General features: G+C 47.3%; 1 protein-coding gene across 4 annotated transcripts in view; it reads left to right on the forward strand.

Annotated features, from left to right (window-relative positions):
• The window catches only part of RABGAP1 (RAB GTPase activating protein 1), a 48715-nt gene extending 29239 nt beyond the window's left edge, over positions 1-19476 (forward strand). For 2 of the 4 annotated variants that reach the window (XM_089534698.1, XM_089534700.1), the window contains exons 14-26: positions 3048-3161; positions 5154-5228; positions 7422-7547; positions 7850-7993; positions 10141-10182; positions 11070-11198; positions 13463-13555; positions 13939-14079; positions 14768-14872; positions 15188-15271; positions 16274-16345; positions 16895-17092; positions 17865-19476. In XM_089534698.1, coding sequence (XP_089390824.1) covers positions 3048-3161; positions 5154-5228; positions 7422-7547; positions 7850-7993; positions 10141-10182; positions 11070-11198; positions 13463-13555; positions 13939-14079; positions 14768-14872; positions 15188-15271; positions 16274-16345; positions 16895-17092; positions 17865-17987 — 1446 coding nt within the window. In that variant the 3' untranslated portion in view covers positions 17988-19476. Of the gene's footprint in view, positions 1-3047; positions 3162-5153; positions 5229-7421; positions 7548-7849; positions 7994-10140; positions 10183-11069; positions 11199-13462; positions 13556-13938; positions 14080-14242; positions 14359-14767; positions 14873-15187; positions 15272-16273; positions 16346-16894; positions 17093-17864 lie in introns of those variants that run through there. The other 2 variants (XM_089534699.1, XM_089534701.1) reach the window with 2 other exon arrangements.
• The last annotated feature ends 297 nt before the right edge of the window (positions 19477-19773 follow it).

Here is a 19773-nt window from a genome sequence, read left to right on the forward strand (position 1 = left end):
CCTGGTCTCAATCGAATGGGGGTTCAAGACAATCAGCAGAACTTGGCCAAAAAGACCAGTGATAGCAAACGTTTTCTTTGAATGGCACATAAAGCTGTGTACTTCTTCACATTTCTTGATATCTAACTGTCAATGGGGCACAAAGGGGCTGAGGCTTTGTGAGATGAAACCTCTCTATTCCCAGGTGTAATGCTCAGCTAGCCGCTTGTTCCAAGTCCGAAGGAAGAAATACCGATTTTGATTGATGCAGCCTCTTTCCCCACTTCCCAGCCTCCCCAGAGTAAATGGAAATTAAATCAAAGGAACAAATAGCATCCTGTGAAAATGTATTGGATGCAGACAGTATCCAGGATGAAACCACTGTGTGTGTGTGTGCTCTTGTGAGTGTCTTATTTCTGCTCAACACCTTTTTTAATGGTATCGTGCTTTTTGGAAAGATGACCAAAGGCACCAATGAATGGAAAATTCACCCAAGGATCCTCTATCCATAGAAATTCCCTTCTGCCATTTCTTTTCATTACAGCAAGATCTGCCCTGGAAACCTTCCTTTTGTTCACTATGTACTTTGAGTGTCTGGAGGGGGAAAATAAGAAGTCACAAAGCTGTTACATTCTGGGAGGAAGAGATATCATTCTGCAAACTGCACCTTTTGGCACATGGGTAGCAAACCCAAGAGCATGCCTTTAGGTGGTGGGTATGTGTACCATAAGAAATAACACATTTTAAGGCTCTGGAAACTGCCTTACCAGATCAGGCCAAGATCTGTAAGAGAACACAGAGAAGAGGTGGATTGGATCAGCCTAAACCAGGCCTCTCCAGTCCAACATTTTGTTCCCACAGTTGCCCCAGCAGAAAGTTCACAGGAGGACAGGAGCACACTATCCCATATTACCTTTCTCACATTGCCCAATACTTGATAGCCATAGATAGATAGCCACCGTGACTTGCCTTGTCCTACAAGAATGCAGAATTCTTTTGAAGCAGACCCAGTGAGTGTCGGCCATCGCATCTTGTGGCAGTGACTTCCACAGGTTTATTACATGCCAGGTAAAGAGGCTGTTTTCTGGGATCTGAGTGAAGGATTATTGGGAACCCAGAACACAAAGGAAGGTGGCCCTAGCACTTGGTAATCCACAACTAGACTTCCACTGAAGACTTTCTGTTTAGGCAGTAGCTTTTCCAAGCTCTGAGGAGGGGCTTCTGTCCCTTCCAAAAATTCAAGGTAATGGGAAAAGAGAGATTTCCTCATATTCAGGTCTCTTCCCTAGAGGTCTGTAGCTTTTGTTGCATGGTGCTCTCCTGACCCTCAAGTCAATGCAGCCATTTTTCTTTGGAAGGACTGCAGTACTCCTAGCAAGCTGCCACTCTGCTTTTCTTTGCAGCTTTCTTTTCCTTTTTCTCCATGTTCCTGCCATTTATCATGGGTCCCCCGCTTTCCTCCTTGCAGCCCGAGATAGCCCAGGGCGGGTGCTCTTGAGGGTTTCCTTTTTGTCCCTCCTCCCTACTGCCCCTGGAAGCCTGAGAAATAGCCCAGCCGGCCAATTCTCACAGCAAGGTATAAAAATAGGAGCTCATGACACAATGGCCAGGCTGCTCTCCATTTGTACCAGCCAGCTGAAGAATTATAAAGGGAAAAATGTTCAGCACTTCCGTACATTTTCCCCCTTCTCCGTCCAGCTGGGAAATGGTACCGACACCCCTGCTCTGGCCATTGACCTTGGTCCACTACAAGCCAGTTTGCTTCTGCGTCCTTCTTGCAAGCCATCCATGAGATTGTTTTTTGCAAAGCTTGGAAACAGCAGATTTGGCACGCCACAATGTAGTCTGGGAGTTTGGGTCTAGAGAAGTAACTTGGCCAGGCGAGGAATGGATGAGCTGCAAGTCCTTCTTCTGTCAGTCCTGTTCCTGGTTTGTCGATGGGCAGTGAGGCAATTTGGGAGGGTCCTTCTCTTCCAGTCAAATGCCACCACCAGGCACAGAGGTCAGGACTCCATGTTGCTAAAAATAACTGATTATAAGAGGGAATTTTACATCTTGTCCCATTAAAACAAAACAAATTGTGGAAGAGTACTTGACAGCTTGTTCTGTCTCCCTCTGCCAAGTTCAGTGCTGGTTACATGCCTCCTCCAAGTGAACCCTAGGCCAGCAAGGCGTTGCATCATCCAGATAAGGAAGTGGTTATGTGGTCAGGGCGCTAATTGGGAGGGAGCCATTAAAAACCCACTGAAATCTTGCTCATCTTGATGTGGTGCTAACAGCTGGTGAGGTTTCATGCTTGAGGTTGCAAGGGGAGTCTTCCTGTACTCTTTCCAAATCACTCTAAGAAGCAGGATTCCTTTCAGTCTCATGTCTGCACTACGGTCCATTTTGAGTGTGAGCTCTCCCACCACTTCACACATGTACACACCCTTACCTGCAAAAGGTGCCACCCTTGAAAGCATGGATCTGTGTCAAGTCCGCCAATTGCCCTTTGAATAGCTTCTGAGTTAGAGCCAGATTGGAGCCCAGGGAGTGGAGTTTTAAGATCTCCATGAAACTCTAATGCTCCGAATGTGTTGGAATTTGATTCCTGGTCACTGGTAGCGGTGGCAGCACTCCCAGCACATTTGAAGGCCGCCAGGTTTGCTAGAGACTGGCTTATCTCAATAATTTCCACATAATTGCCTGTGTCAGATTTCCAGATCGGAAGCTGGGGTTTGAACGATAGCTTGACCTGCCCAGAGGTTCGAAAACTCACTTGTTCCAACAACAACTGCTGGCTGGGGGATTTGGGAGTTGTTGCCCAGTCAAAGTAACTTTTCAGAGATCTGCAACTGACACCATTTTGCTGCTTTTTGCCTTTTCGTTAAGCAGGATGTTTACATCTGGTTCATGCTCACTGGCGGAGTAGGAGCAAGCCCATATGGGTTGTGCTTGCAAGCTCAGTTTGCTGCCTCTCTGTTCACTTGAACCTGCCAGTAGAGATGGCGACCCTGTATCCCTCCATCTTAATGGCTTCTCAGACTTTTAACAGTTTCCCCTCTTATTCCTTCTCTGTGGCTTTGCAGGAGTCCCCCCAAGACAGTGCCATCACCCGCGACATCAACCGGACATTCCCCGCCCACGATTACTTCAAGGATACCGGGGGAGATGGCCAAGACTCCTTGTACAAGATATGCAAGGTACTGGGATGCTTGGTCTTCTCAGCTTTTCAGGGCTGAGATGCCTCTTGGACCCTGGCAATGGGGGACTCCCACCTTTGAGACCAGCACAGTGATTTCTTTCCCCTGAACTCAGGACCTAAGATATAACAGGGTGGCCATGAACCCAACTTGGTGTTATCTCTGTCTGCAGCAAGCCATAAACAGACCCCAGGGGATAGGGGTTGAGATGCTTTCATCAAGACATACTCTCTTCCTAAAGTGGAGGGAGGTGGCCTATGGATGGCATGTGGCCTCAGAGCCATTTTTGTGGCCTCAGACTGCCCCCCCCCCCTCCCCGGAGCCAAAGAGAGGAGAATTATTGGCCCCATGTGCTGCCTAAGTCCCTTTACTGATCATGGGAACATTTTCTTGGGACTCTGCGGCCTAGAAAGGGGCTTATTTAAAAGCGTGAAGTGACTTCTGATCACTTCTTGTTTTTAAGAGTCTTTTCCAGACCTAAAATGACATGCCCCCCTCCACCAAGCATGATGAAGCCATTTGGAGACATAAATATTTGATTGTTTTGTGAGGGATAGGTTGTCCTCCAAGTTCTCCTGGAGAAGCTCATGGGGCCTCCTCCCTTCCTTCAGTTCCTTCCAGCCACCATCTGCTTGAACCGGCCGGAGGGAGGCCTTTGTATGATAGTCTTCCCTCTAGTCTGTGTGTTCCAGGCTAGGATAACTGCAAAATGGAGGTTGCCCACTGTGCCTCTTGATCCTGATTATCTTTTCAGGGCCCTTGGGAAGTTGATCAGAGCACACTGCCTCATGGACTTGCAAAAGAGGGCAGGTGTGTGGGTGGGGAAAACTAAGGACCTTCCAGGTGTTGGGGACTTCAGCTTCCATATGGCTCCAGCCAATGGAAAGGCATTGTGGGAGCTGCAGTCTGAAACAGCTGGAGTGCCTGGGCATCTCACTCCTACACCAAAGAGCCTTGACTTCAACCATCATTCCCAGCAGAGCTGGCAGGGTGATACCTTTGGTCCTCCAGAGGCTTAAGACTTTGACTCCCAGGAGCCCCAGCCGGCACAGTAGAGTATGGTGGGAACTGTAGTCCAAAACAGCAGGAGGAACAAAGTTTGCCCACTTTTGCAATAGAGAATTAGTTTGACCTTGGTGAGCCCCTTGCACTAGCAAGGAGTGTGGGGTGCTTCTGTTTTTCTCCTGCGCCGCATAAAATCTCACCAAGTATCTCAGACTAATTAATTCAGCCCTTCATTTGCATTATAAGGCAGCCAGAAACATGTTGGAGCTGCTCATTAAAATGCGAGAGGCAATTAGCAGGTTAAAAAAAGAAGAAGAAAGAAAACGGGGGAGAAAAAATTCCGTGCTCTGTTTTGATCCCCTTACCTTGTTTGACCAGAGGATCCGGCTCTTTGAATTCTCTGTTTTGAAAGCCTCCTTGTCCTTCTCCAGAGACAGTTTGGCAGAGGGATGCAACATTGGCTTCCTGGCCTCCTCCAAAGCGCTCTGTCAAAAAGGCACCATTAAAAAGGATGAGCTCTGCGTGGGATGTGACCCAGGGACTGGAGGGACCCCTGTGCCTGCCCCCCGCCCGGTTCTCACTGCATAATTGATATTCCAATCAAAGGCAGAGCGCCCAGGCTTGAAAGCCATGTTTTTAATGTGGCTATCCTGGCATAAATTGGAAGGGGGAAAGGGCAAATGTAAAAAACACTTACCCTGTCTGCTTTAATTTGGGAGCTGGTAATGCACCCCTGGACTTCCTACTGTCCCTGCATTTTGAATGTGAGGTCTGGGATTGTCCTTTTCCCGTCCTGCAGCTACATGAGATAACTAGAGCTCACATTAGAATCCCAGCCCAGGATTTTGCATTCCGAGAACCTCTTTTCTCTCAAACCGTCAAACACATGCTGAACAGTATCTCTGCAGACGACCGAGGGGTCTGTGGGATGGGTTGTGGCTGAGCGAGTGTCTGGACGTTCTTGACCGTTCCTACTTCTTTTCCCAGGCCTATTCTGTCTACGATGAAGAGATTGGCTACTGCCAGGGCCAGTCGTTCCTTGCTGCTGTGCTGCTTCTCCACGTAAGTTTCTGGGGGTCTAGGAGTCGATCCTGTACGATGGGGATGAAGAACTGTCGGGGAGGAGAAAGAGGACGGTTTCTCCGCAGTACCTCCCACAGGCTGTACTTCTCCAGACACATAGCAAGCCCCAATACCTCTGTTTTCTTCTGCAGCCCCTCTCAAAATGCCAGCAGGAAGATATGTCAGTCATTTCCTGTTGCCATTTTGGGAAAGACTGCGGAGGAAAACCGGTATTTGGATGTAACACAGAGTTCGGGAATCAGTTAGGGGTATTTTCATGTCTAGTGGGGGAGATTTCTACATGGTTTTGGGCAGATATTTCCCAAAATTGCATTTAGATTTATTTATGGGGAGGGAGTTGGGGGAGCTATTGGGGAGCTTCAGGGGCCACAAAAGGGGGGGTGGTGGTCCAGGACTGTAGGCCAGACTGTGCCCACCTGTGCTCTATGCGGATATTCCACCGAGTGGGGTTATATCTTGCATGCCTGTCTCCTTTTATTGCATCACGCTCATTGGTCCTAAGCAATGTATGGGCAAATTCTTGTTTGGACTGCAACTCCCAGCACCACCACCCTGACAGCATGGCCAGTAAGTTTCTTCTACTGTCCAGCTTTCAGAACCATGCACAAAAATCAGAAATAGGATGACACCAACATTTGAGGTGGTGTCAGCCTTCTTTCCCTGGAAGGTTTTTCCATCTCGCTCTTACCCAGATGCCAAGCCTTTTCTGTCGTTTCCCCCTCTGACTTTTGATTGCTCTTTTCTGCTCCTAAAAAGTTATTTTTAACCCCCGTTTCACATGGTTGGTTTTTTGTCCTCCCGTCACAAGGTATCTCTGGTGTCAGTTGTTGAATGACATTGCACAGAGTTTCCTCCCTCATTTGTCAATTTCTTTTCTTTAAAAAAATGAAAATGCTTTCAGCTGCTTTGAATGATTGACTGTACCATCCTCTGGAACTAACTATAAAGAGAGACCCAGCACTTCTTTGTAAAACCAGACTTCCTGCCAGGAAAAAACCATAATTCCCCCCTCCGTGCCTCGAGGAGGATGCAGAGAAGAGTTCCAAACATGAGCGGAAAGGAAAAACACAGCAGGCCAGTCTTAGTGATCAGTGGGATAACTGGAGGGATTGAGGGATGATGGGTATCAGAGTATGGGGATGGGCTTGTGAGTGGACTCCTCCAGGCAGATGAAGGCTTATTCTGACTCAAGACAGTAGTTTTCTTGTTGTGGTTTTCACAAGCAGCAGTGAAGAGCAATCTTTGATTTATGATACAGTACATTATTTTCTGGAGCAAACACACACATACACAGCCATGAGTGCCTACTCTGGGACAAAACAACTAGTGTCTTTTGGTGTCTGAAAACCAAACACATTGATTCAGAGGTCAGAAAAGTTCCTTTTTGGGGGCTATGGCTCCCAGAACTCACCAGGCATGTGTCTTGATTTGCTCTGGGAAGACTGGAGCTCTTAAGACAAGCAACTGGGGCAGTTTAGGAACCACTCCAAGTATATGATTGTGAAAAAATAAACAAAACAAAATACCCGCAGTGGCCAGAAGTTTAGTTTTGAAAAATTGGTAATTTTTAATGTCACACAGGACAGGGAGATCTTTCAGCCTGTATAAAAAGGAAATGGTTGCACTAGGAAGAGCACTTCACCCTCTTGGTTTTGGTCAGGAAAAGGTCAATCTGAAGGCATCAAGAGCACAAAATATCCTTGAGGGATCCCACTTTGCCCATCCCTCTCTTAGGGGATGATGGGTGTTGATAGGCAAAGGTATGGAATCTGCAGGAAATAAAAAGGGAACACTGACAGTGTGGTCCTTACAGCCACTTTTGATGTTGGTCTTGAAAGCTACCCCTCTTGAGGCCACTGTTGAGAAACCATGCTGGCTGGGCGTTTGGAGAGCAGACATCCAAAATGGTAACCTTCCCATGCCTTTGGGACTTCTCCAGCAATGGCTGGTGTTCACCAACAGCAGGAAGAATGAGCACTATTTCTCACTTGCTCTGTCAAGCGGCCTTCTGCGGGGCAGATGTTTTGGGGAGCACAATGTCTTATCTGGTCATGGAGGTTGGGGGGAAGAATGAAGGAAGAAGTCCCAGATAGATGTTTAGATTTTGTTTTATTTTTTAAACAAAGACCCAAAACCATATGACAGCAAGTTGTGTTCTTTGTCTTCTGACAGATGCCTGAAGAGCAGGCGTTTAGTGTTCTGGTCAAAATCATGTTTGACTACGGACTCAGGGAGCTTTTCAAACAAAACTTTGAAGATTTACACTGCAAGTTTTACCAGTTGGAGCGGCTCATGCAGGTAAGGGTTGGCCCTCCACCGTCCTCCACAAAGCATTCCTGAAACAGGGTTGGGTTTTGTCAGAGGGATACTCTTAATTTCTGTCTTATTCTCTCTCTCTCCTGTGGGCTTTGGCCACACCAACCAATGGAATGGAGCCCTCCAGAACCCAAATGTTGGCTCTCAAATCAAAAGAGATTCTCCACCCTTCCTTTAAAGTTCCCATCTTTCTTGTCTTCTTGGAGATCAGAGAATGTTTAAGCACTGTGTTAAGTGAGATGGAGAAACCACTGAAGGCTTCTTTCCTTCCTTCCGTCCTTCAGGAGTATATTCCTGACCTCTACAGCCACTTCCTGGACATCAGCCTTGAAGCGCACATGTACGCCTCGCAGTGGTTCCTCACGCTTTTCACAGCGAAATTCCCGCTTTACATGGTCTTCCACATCATCGACCTGCTGCTGTGTGAGGTACGTGGAGCGCCATCATGGTTTGGATGCACAGGCTTCCTTTTTCACAAAATCTAGTAACTCCAGGCCTCGCTCTCAGGGCATATTCTCAGTTAAGAACGGGATGCATTTGTTTCACTTTTCCGTGAAAGAATTCCAAGCACAAACAGGTTTGTTTTCATGGCATATTGTAGGCATGGCATCATGGCTTCCGGCCATTTTAAAAATTTCATTTCATTTTATTTTCATGTTAGATGTTAATCTCTTGTTTCTCAGAAACCACTTATTGTGTGTTTGTGTGACCTGAACATTGAGTCACTGGCACGAGAGGTCGGCTCTGGGCCCCCTTAATCTCTCGGAGGAATTGGTATTGCAGGAAGGAAATGATTCAGCAGCCCTGGAAAGTCTTTGGGCGTAGAGAACTGGGTAGCCGCCAGCACAGATTTGGGTGCCATTTCAGAATACCACTGCACAAAACAAGCACACGTGCCAGTGTCCGACCATGGTTTTGCTATAGCTTGGTGACAAGGCTAACCATGGGGAACAGCAGAGCTAGGAGCAGTTCCTTTTATTCTTAAAATTACAACTCTTCAGATCTCCCAGTGACCTTGCTGGCTGGGGAATTCTGGGAGTTGGATTGAAATTCCCTAAGCTCCAGAGAAGGATAGCCCTCTAATGATGACGTAGGTTCATCTTAACCCTTGGAAGGTTACTTTTTTAAAAAGCAATTTATTCCTATAACTCAGTGTTGTGTTTGAAAATTACACAAACAAACCAACACAAAACACAGAAGGCCTGTGACTGAATCAGTAACAAACCACAAATGCAGATGTATCATGCAGTTAAACTGTGCATGGCTGTTTGTATACACATGTAATAAATAAATATGCATAACACATTTGGTTCAATATGTATCAACAAGGTACTGAAGTTTAGAATATGACCCTGTAGCAAGACACAGACCTCATTGCCTGAGACCCATCTACCAGACACATCATGGTTCTTCAAGGGGGATATCATAGGAAAAACGTATGTCGCAGGGATGGGGAGCCATAATGTTTTTCCACCTGCATCTGAGCTGGGCAATGTAAAGTCTCTGTGTATGTCACTTCTAGAATGAAACTTATAACTTTGTCATATGGGTCTAGAGCAGTTGGTATTCAGCCTTTGGTGCCATAGATACTGAACACCAACTCTCAGGAGCCCCAGCCATGGCCAATGGTCAGCTGAAATCCCAACATATCTGGAGGACCATGGGTTGAGAACTATTTGGCCATGATTGTAGCTCTTTTCTGAAACACTTCAGTTCACCTCCAAAGAATCTGTAGAATTGAACAGTGGGGGCTAAAGGAGTGAGCGTCCCATGGCTTGAAAGCCACCGTTCCCATTCCTGCAGCATCTCAGCATCACTGTCCTTCTAGGCCCCGTTGTCTAGTTGTTGACTCATCTTTAGGTCCCCCCCCCCTTTTCCGTTCTTTCCCTTGACATTTGACAGAGCAAAATATTTATACCTGGGAGAGTGAGAAGTTTTCCTCCAAAACCTTAGAACAAAACGCTCGACTAAACATATGTCTGAATCACACTTGCAGCAGAACAAAGCAACGCCGGAGCCTGGCAGCCACTACCACCACAGCACCCTGGGAGGCTGTTTGTTTATTCACTTGCTAATTAGCAACATTCGTCAATTCTCAGCGGACTTTCCCTTCGCTAGCATGAAATGGCACAGCTCTCCCCCCATTGAAAGATCATTCTGTTTTCTCCATTCTCCAGCTGGGGTTGGTCTCCTCGGGGAGTTGGGGGTGTGGGTGGACCCCGCATTTATTGCTGACAAGGATGCTGGAGAAAGCAGCCGATGGTATTTTCTGGGCTTCTTTGCCCGCACGGTTTCACGTTGTTGTTCCAGGACACATGGAGGGATCAGGAACACTGAGGGCTAGAAACCTCAGCCTTAAACATCAGACACAAAGTCCTAAGAGAGGCCTAATGTTCACAGCTGCTGTTGGACTTTCTGGCGGCATGGCCTTCTATGTACATTTCCTCCCGTTAAATTAATCAGTTTTGTTATCGGATCTTGAAGGCATGGAAGCCAAGAGAGAGGAAGGGGGTTGCAACAAATTTTAAGTGTTCTTTTTGTCTCTTATTTCCCTCTTTGTTTCTTTTTCCTGCAGGGCATCAGTGTTATATTTAACGTGGCACTCGCATTGTTAAAAGTAAGTCCTCTGCTTTTTGTGGCCTTTTGGGTCTGGTGGCGTGGGCAACTGCATAGGGGTCACTTTCTGGCCCCACACTTCCTCCAAGTAAGGCTATTGGTATCCCTGGCCTGGCCAGAAGTGACTTTCCATCACTTCCAGTTTCATTTTTGGCCAGAGTTTTTTGTCTTCTTTTTGGGCCATGGGGAGGGTTGTTTGAGGGACAGAACCATTGCATTTTGCTGCAGTTTTGAACCATTTCGAGGGATAAACAATAGCCTGAAAATGAGTGTTTGCCCACCCTTGGGGCTGAGGGTACCACAGGCAAGTGAATCCTCCTAGATTGAAAGAAGGAGTGGAAAACACTTCAGATAAAATAATGATGGGATGATGCGTTCGTAAGGGATGTGAGGCTCTCTCATAACATCATTAAGACTCTTCTTCATCCACTCCCAAGTCTTGCCTGTTTTATGCCTGGAGAACTATCTGGAATATGTGCCTGCCTGGGGATGGAGGTCTGTTAGGGGACCTACCACTGAGTCCCATACCCTCAGCCTCATAGGGAAACTTCAGTCAGAGGGTGGAAAAGTGTGGTGTGGGCTTTAATAAAGCAAAATTAATGTATCTATTTAGTTCTCTTCTGTAATGAGTAAATAAATATTCTGGGAATAGTAGTCCAAAACACTTTCCCCAAGCTCTGCTTCAGAAGCCGTTTTTCTGGTCTGTCTTCTGACACAGATGACCACAGGCAGATTGCCATCCCGTTGCCAATCGAAATTTTACCCCAGAGAACCTTGGGATGGGTTTTGTATCAATTTTTTTTGCAGGATGTTGCAGGATCTGCCTGCAATATATATATATATGTGTGTGTGTGTGCGCGCGCAACCCTTCACTCTCCAATTTTGCAGACTACTAAGGACGATCTGCTGCTGACGGACTTTGAGGGGGCCCTGAAGTTCTTCCGCGTGCAGCTGCCCAAGCGTTACCGTTCGGAGGAAAATGCCAAGAAGCTGATGGAGTTGGCATGTAGCATGAAGGTAAAGGAGCAGAACCAGACAGACGCCCAGACAGACCCCAAGCCTGTGTGGGGCTCAAGGGGCGTAGAACCCATCTCGTCCCAGAGTGCCTGTTGGTGTCCATTTTATCACTGCGTTCCCCCCTCACAGCACAGCTGGCCTTCAAACGTATGTCTCACATGGTCCCCTCTACAGTAGGATTTTGGCTCTTCTCTCCCAGAATCCCTTTCTTCCCTCCGGGTCTTCTCTTTTCCCTTTGACTGGACAACAGAGTGCTCTGTATTGGCTGCGCACTCCAGACAAGATGGATGGAGGGGAGTCGCATGCCTCCAGGTCCTTCCGGTCATTAAACATTTAGAGGGAGCTTTGCTGTGAAATACTCAGCAGGCTGATAGGCTGAGTCCATCACTCACCCAGCCGCCAACAGCGAGGGAGGTGCCATCTTGTTAGCCGTTTTCCAAATAATGAAATAGCTGCCATAAAGAGGGAAGAAAAGTGTTGGCTTGTGGGCTATTCACTGGCAGGAGGAGAAGTGAGTCTGACACAGAGCAAGGAAACACCTGCTTCTCCCCAGGGTTCCTTTTTGGTGGTAGCTGGCCTGTCTTCCCTTGTCTCATAAGCACAGAAAGCCAGAGCTTGGGAAACCTAGCTTTTGGGAACTGCATTTTCTAAAATCCCCATACCTAGCGTGCCAATGATTCAGGCAGGCCAGTGTCAAAAGCATCATTGGGATGGATGGTTGTTGTGTGCCCAAAGGTCATTTCCGACTTACAGAGACCTTAAGGCGAACCAATTTCTTGGCGAGATTTATTGCTTAACAGGGCTTGGCCTTTGCTCTCCTCTGAGGCTGAGAGTGTGTGACTTGCCTAAGGTCGGCTAAGGGGTGGCAATCCGCCTTTGGACCATGGATTTGAACCCTGGTCTCCAAAGTTGTAGTCCAAGGCTGGCTCATTTCTGATCGTCCAGAGATTGAGGGTCTCTGGGGCTGCCATTTGTTTGAGGGTTGCCCCTTGTTCTCTGGGTTATGCAGGCTGAGCCTCACCCCACTCCACCTTCCTCTATCCTCTGTTTCTCTCTCTCGGATCCAGACTTGCCACTGACATCCTTCCCTCGGGAGGCCCTCCTCCTCCTCCTCCTTTCGTCCAACACAGATAATCCAGTGGACTGTAAAAACCGCATAAAAGAGGCCTTAATTTCCTCTCTGGGAATTGGCTGGCTTTCTCAGCTGTCCCACTGGAGCCCCCAACATGATCTGCCCCCCTTTGGGCCGGAGCAGAGAGACCCACCTGCCCAGGGGAACAAGAATCGAACTCGAGTCCCTCATAAGCTCCCTATGCACAAGCTGCCAGCATTTCTCCGTAAGTGTCACCAGAGGGAGCCAAAGGGTTGCGCTGCTCCTGACTCCACTGGGAAGACTGCAGAACTCAGCAGTTACTCTTCTGAGTTACATTATTATTATTATTATTATTATTATTATTATTATTATTATTATTATTGTTTCAGTGTGGCTACTGGGGATTTGGAGAGATGTAGTCCATGAAAAGTAACTCTTCCCAGAGCTGGCCATCAACTTCCATGAAGGGCTCCCTTCCCCAACCCTCTGGACTCATTATGTGTTGGGCCACAGTTCATGTCAAGCCCAGCCATTGCTCTGGTAGGAGTTGTCCAAGGCTGATGGGAGTTGGAGTCCAGCACACCAGGAGGCTGGTGGGGGGGAAAAAGGATGAACCTTAGGTGTTGATGGTTTTGGAAAAGAAGTTGGCCTCATGCGGGGGCAGAAGCATTGAGAAACATCCCCGCCTTCCATCTTGCCCACCTTGAATTCATATAGACCAGTGGTTCCCAAACTTTGGTCCTCCAGGTGCTTTGGACTTCAACTCCCAGAAGCCCTGGTCAGCTTGGTCAGCAGTCAGTCTGGGACCTGAAGCCCAAAACATCTGGAGGAGCAAAGTTGGGGAACCACTGGTCTAGACTAATGCTTTTTATGATACTTTTTCATAATCATGTATTTTATTATTTAATGTTAATATGTATTACAATGTATTATGTTAAATTATTTTAGTAGAATGTATGCTTAGGCAGGTTTGTTTTTATTTTATTCTATTTTAACTGATTGTATGTACAGCACTGTGAAAATTTACAGTGCCCTATAAATAAAGCTTAATAATAATAATAATAATAATAATAACAACAACAACAACCTTGGATTAAAAGCTGCAAAGTCTGTCTCTTCCCCACATTTTGACATTTCAGCCAAGATGTTCTATTATTTTTTTATTGTGTAGATTAGCCAAAAGAAGCTGAAGAAGTATGAACGGGAATATCACACCATGAGAGAGCAGCAAGCTCAGCAGGAGGATCCCATAGAAAGATTTGAGGTAACGCATTTCTGTTTTGAGTGGGACAAGGCCTATCTTTTATGTTGTTGTTGCATCTGACACTTTTCCTCCAACTTGGAGCCTGCTAGAGGTGGCAAGCTACCACCCTCATCATTCCTGGCCATCTACCTCAGGATGATGGGAATGGTAGCTCAGAATCTCCGAAGTGTGCCAGGCTGGGAAGAGCTGGTGCATAGAAATGATAGAGGAGCAGGCTACCAATTTGGGATGTGACAGTTGAGTATAGCAACTTGAGACCGGACCAAGGGGCTTTTGCAGAGAAAAAGCAAACCAAACCCCGATTGACCTTGCTGTCAGGGAATGAGGAATGCTCCTGATTTAATTCTAGGGTTTTTGCCCACCTCCCCTTTGCCTTTATCCAGAGGGAGAACCGGCGCTTGCAGGAAGCAAACATGAGGCTGGAGCAGGAGAATGATGACCTGGCCCACGAGTTGGTGACCAGCAAGATTGCCCTGAGGAAGGACTTGGACAACGTAAGAGACGAGAAGCGTCTTGCTACATTGGTGTGTTTGTGGTTAAAACGAACCCTTTTCTTGAAAACAAAGAGCTTGGGGAAAGCGAGTGTTTTGGGTGACATCTCCCAGAGTTCACTTTTCCCAAGCTCTGCTTCAGAAACTGTTTTCCAACCTCTGTTGGAAAAGCATTCCATGTTGGGTCTCTTCTCAGGATGCCTGGAACTTGTCCCAGAAACACCTGAGGAGATGGATGGTGGAAACAAAGCCCAATTGTTTGTGAGGCGAACAAACACTCTGACCGCCTTTTTGTGCTAGTTGGCTGTCAAGACAGTGGCATGCTGAAGGCAAGGGCCTTGTGTTGATATCACTGGGGTATCTCTCCCTTCCTCACTGTTCATCCTCCTCCACACAGTTTGGATCTGCAGCTTTCTGAAATGGGACAGACCCCTTGATGTCAGACCCCTGTTTCTAAATGGGTGGGATGAGACCCAGACTTGATTCCTAGGCTACTCTGCCCTGATCCATTTGGCCAGGTGCAGCCACACCAAAGCAGTGGGATGTGCAGAAATGTGGACTGATTGCATGGGTCTACTCTAGTTGGGGCTTGCAGTTGGACCTAGGTCTCTTCCCCCGTCCCCCTTTTGTGGTTGTGACATCTGGCTTGCTGATCAGAGCGCTCTTTCTCATTGGGCGGAATGGCTGATAGAGTCTGACACTTGCATATTTTGGCTTCCAGGCAGAGGAAAAGGCTGATGCCCTGAACAAGGAGCTGCTCATGACCAAGCAGAAGCTGATCGATGCTGAGGATGAAAAGAGGCGCCTGGAAGAGGAGTCAGCACAGGTTTGGGCAAAGCCGTGGCTGCGTGGCCAAGCCCTGGTGGGGTGGGAGGGTGAGCTAAGCATTGCCCAAAGAGGGAGAGAGAGGGTCCCATTTACTTGATTAAAGAAAAGCAGGGCTCTGATTTCAGAACATAAAATAAAAAGTTGCAGTGGCTGTCCTGCTGTTGTTTCTGTGATGGTTCATCCTGGCCTACAAGGAGGAAGGAAAGCTATTCTGCGGTCAGGAGGAAAGTGTTTCTTCATGGGCTGGAATGGCTGGGGTTTCCCTCAGCCACCCTTTAATCAGCCAACCTCTGCCCTCCCCTTGCCGTTCCAGCTGAAAGAGATGTGCCGCCGGGAACTGGACAAAGCAGAGTCCGAAATTAAGAAGAACAGCTCCATCATTGGTGACTACAAGCAGGTGAGCACTGAAAATAGCTTCTGGGACCTTTAGGAGGGAGCTCAGAGCTCAGTGACAAAGCCCCAGCCGCTCACACAAGAAGACCCAGGGTCAATCCCCAGCATAAGCTGCCTTTGGTCCCATGGCAGGGGAAAGGCAGGATAGAAATGGAATAAAGAAATCATAAATAAATTGCGTTTGAAATCCTGAAGAGCCACAGCTGCCAGTCAGGGGTAGAAATTACTGAGCTAGATGGGGTAGCAACTTGATTCAAGATAGGGGAGCTTTCTATATTGTATTATATTATTAGCCATGCAATGCTGGCCATAGTGCAGTGTTCAGGACACAGTTCTGGATGCTCCCATCTTGAAATATGGATTTTAGAGGTGGGAAGGGAGCAGGAAATACAAGCAAAATGGAGCAGGCTGGATAGGATAGAACACACTCTTGCACGAATGGTGGAAATGTTTGGGACATTCTGATCTGGGGGAGGAGAAATGAATAATGAGAGGTAGACCTCATAAAATGATATAATGGACAGAGTGGGGGGCAAACAGGTGTATTTCTTCCCTTTCTCCTAATACCAGAATTGGGGTTCATCCAATGAAACTGGATGGTCAGGAGATCTTTCCTGAGCAGTACATAGTTTGTGAAACTCCCTGCAACAAGGTGTGGAGGGTGACACTGGCACAGGAGGCTTTCGCAGGGGATTAGGGACACTGGTTGTGGGATTGGTGTGCCCATCTGCAGAGGCAGGCTACCACTTTGTACCAGTTGCTGGACAGATTCCTGTTGCCTCCAGGTTCTGCTTCTAAGCTCCCTGAAGGGATCTAGTTGGTCACCAAGGAAAACAGGATAGCAGACAGGATGAGCAGTTGATGCACTAGGTCCTGTGTGTTGCATTGCAACCCACACCATCCGCAAACGGTGTGGTCATGCTGGAGGTTGTTGTGCCAGAGACGTTGTGGCTGGATAGGCCCAAACTGTGGGCTCTACTGATGTTCTCTGCCTGACCCTTGACAGATCTGCTCCCAACTGAGTGAGAGGCTGGAGAAGCAGCAGGTGGCCAATAAGGCGGAAATCGAGAAGATCCGGGTGAGTGTTAGTTTCGGTGGTTAGCCTGCTGTTGCTTCCATGATTACAAGCTGGAATCACAACTTCTTTTTATTTTCACATTATGCTCTGAATAATTTCCCCACCTGTCTTGAACGAAGGCCAAAAGTTGAGGTAGGATAACAAAGTGTAAGAAGAAGGCAAGAGAGGAGCTTTGGTGGATTTTGGCTTGGGGAAGGTGGGCTGAGTTGGAATTTGGCAAAGGGGTGAGGGGTCCTGTCCAGTGGACAGTTGGAAAAAGAGAGATCAGCCCCACTCTACCCTCAAGATACCAGCTCCTGTCTGAAAGCCAAGCAGGGTCAGCCCTGGTTAGTACTTAGGTGGAAGACTGCCAAGGAATACTTTACATGCTCTTTCAGAGGAAGGAAGTGGCAGGACCACCTCTGAGGATCCCTTACCTAAGAAAACCCTATGAAATTCAGGGGCTCGCCATAAGTCGATAGGCGACTTGACATGCACACATCCACCTGGGAGATGGGGAGAGGTAGGGAGGCAGAGATGCTGCTCATGCTGGGACCTTCTTTGCTTCAGCAAAAAGTTGATGACTGTGAGCGCTGCCGGGAGTTTTTCAACAAAGAAGGGCGGGTGAAGGCAGCCAGCATTGTCCGAGAAGGCTCCGAGGAAGAGACCGACGAGGAGAAGGAGGCCCTGAAGAACCAGCTGAGAGAAATGGAGCTTGAACTAGCCCAGACCAAACTGCAGCTGGTGGAGGCAGAGTGCAAGATCCAGGTAGGCCAGTGCCTCTGTGAGAATGGCAGGCCCTGAATGGCGTCTCTGTGTGCGCACCACTCACTGTTTTGCCTCTAGTTTTTCCCTTGTCTCTAAAATCCAGATTTGAGCCTTGCAGTAGTGAATGGCAGGTGTTTTCTGGACAAGTTCACTAAGTTGCACCAACAGGGTCTCCTCTATGGATTGCCCTCTTGCTTAATTTTAAGGGTGTGCCTGTCTGTACAAATAATCTGATTTTGAAATTGTCCTTTGGGAAGAAAGGCAAAGAGGGTAGGAATTGGCACGGAGGCTGTAGGCTAAGGCGAGCCAAGGCTGACGGTCATTCTGCCCTTTTAAATGCTCTGAAAGACAATTCTTTGTCTTTTGTATGTTTTCCCTGGAAGCAACGCTGGAGGTATTTGCTCACTCTGACTCACAAATAATTGGATTTGGGGAAAGTACTTTCTCCCTCATACTTAGTTTTAGTAATATGCCATTTTTTTCTTTCTTGCTGCAATGGTTAGGATGTTTCTGCCAAGTTCTGTGGTGCTACTGAGGCAGGATGTAGGGCCAGAGCACCCCTCTGTAAAATGCCAGCCCCCAAATACTGCCTTATGTGGAACTCGGCTACCATGTTTTAAACAGGGGGTACCCTCTTAAGACTATTAAGTCCAAAGTTGCCTAACATGCACCACTGGACATGTTTCAACTGGGTTTCTTGCATGTGACAAATGGGACTAGTTGCAGGTGATATGGCTTTTCCCACATCCCCCTTGCTGTTGCCACTTTCTAGGATCTCGAGCATGACTTGGGGCAAGCGCTGAACGAGGTGCAGGCGTCGCGAAAGACGTGGTTCAACCGAACGTTGAGCTCTATAAAGACGGTGACGGGGGTGCAAGGGAAGGAGACCTGCTGAAGCGGCGCGTTGAGGCCACCTCCTGTCTGGACACCCTTCTGCCTTCCGTTTCCCGCCGCTGCCGGACGCCGCGTGGGAGAGAGGACCAGAATGTACATAAGACTCTAGGGAAAAACAAAAACAAAAAAATACCACACAGCGCATGTCGGGGCTTTCCACAGGTCAGTGACCCGGGCTGGACGCGAGGCTTGGCTCAGCCTGGCCAGGCGCGGCCTCTTCATACTACTGATATTTAACCCAGGGGTGTAGCTGTAGGCCCAGGCTCTTTTCGGAGAAGACTAAAGAAAACACAAAACACTCCATTCTACAGTCTGGTTGGGAAGGGCATTTTGCCGGCCAAGGTACGAAAACAAAAACCTTACCAAAACCTCTAACTTATTCAGTTTACAGGCGAGAGCTTTTTTTACCGTTATAACTTTTTAAACATTTTATTTGGAAGGAGCAGCAAAACTCTTTTAACAAGATGTGGCATCAGTGCCAGAGAGCAGATTCCTCCTCCCCCCCTCCCTTCCCTCATCTGACCTGCCAGGTGGGGATGTTTTGCATGGTTACCTTTTGGAACAGGGTCCTGACCCCCAGAAGTGTCTGTCTGCCCCTTTCCTGTGGCTCTCCTTGCTGAACATTTAGGTTAATTCTATGCAACTCTGAGGAGGGAAGTATGGCTTTCCTTGTGTTCCCTTTCCTCTCCAAAGTCACCACTGGAGCCCTCCCTGCTCCAAAGAGGTGGGAACAGTCCGTTTCTGTTTTGCACATGGCTTGTGCGCCGAACCCTATAAACGCACCTTTGTTGTTTCAGTGTGCTGGGTCCAGGCTTAACTGAGCCCAGTGTGGTTCTCATCGAAATCAGGGGAACAAAAGTTAAGCCAAGACTGACTTTTCCCGTTGATTTCAGGATCCAGCTGTCTCTGTTCTGGAAATAGTGGCTTTGTACTTTAACTTAACAAGAATTAAGAACTTTAAATTATTGTTCACCTACGTCCGTTTTGTTTTCTGCTTTTCCTTTTGTGGGGATTTCCCTGCTTTTTCCAGGGTGCTTTTCTAGTTTTGCACATAGATAGGAGGAACAAGAGGGAAAAAAGACACCGCTGAGAATGGGAAAGAGAGGATCAGACGCAGTATTCACTAGCGCTGCTTTTATCCCTGCCAGGGCTCTTCAGACATTCTGGCAGCTCCAATGGCAGGATATATCTTCTTTTCCTCGTGTTCCTCTGTCTCCAACTCAATGCTTCTTGTAACTACACCAGTAGGTACTAACGCTGCTTGGATTTCTGAGCGCTTAAGAGCATCTGGAACTTCTCACCAGAAAACCTGTAGAATGGAGGTTTTTGCACCTTTGTATTTCTTTCCTTTTTTTAATTTATACTGGTTTGTGCTATGCTGAAAAATCTATTGTATCAGCAGATAAAACTTCTGTTGTGTGCGGCGTGTGAGTATAAGCTGGTTACAATAAGAGGCACTGGTTTGTATATAAAGATAATTTGTACTTCTACATTATTATTTTTTCTTGTTGACCAGACTAATGCTAGCTAATGGCACCTGAGAGGACAAGGAGGTCTGGCCGTGCGATGCCCAAAAGATCCGAGACTTCTCTTCCCCTTTAACTGTGTACATGAATATCTTTATTGTTTAATAATACCAAAAAGCAAACAAAAAAAGAAGTTATTGTTAACTCCATCAATAATAGACGTGTGGACATTGTAGTAGAGTAGGTGCAGTGTGTAGACCTTTGGATTGATATATAAACTAGTAAAATTGTATTACTAAATTGGGTTGTCTTTATTTCACT

The sequence above is a fragment of the Sceloporus occidentalis genome, unplaced genomic scaffold, assembly GCF_023333645.1.
Source record: "Sceloporus occidentalis isolate IW3139 unplaced genomic scaffold, rSceOcc1.0.p SCAF_8, whole genome shotgun sequence".
In the NCBI taxonomy this organism is placed as follows: Eukaryota; Metazoa; Chordata; class Lepidosauria; order Squamata; family Phrynosomatidae; genus Sceloporus; species Sceloporus occidentalis.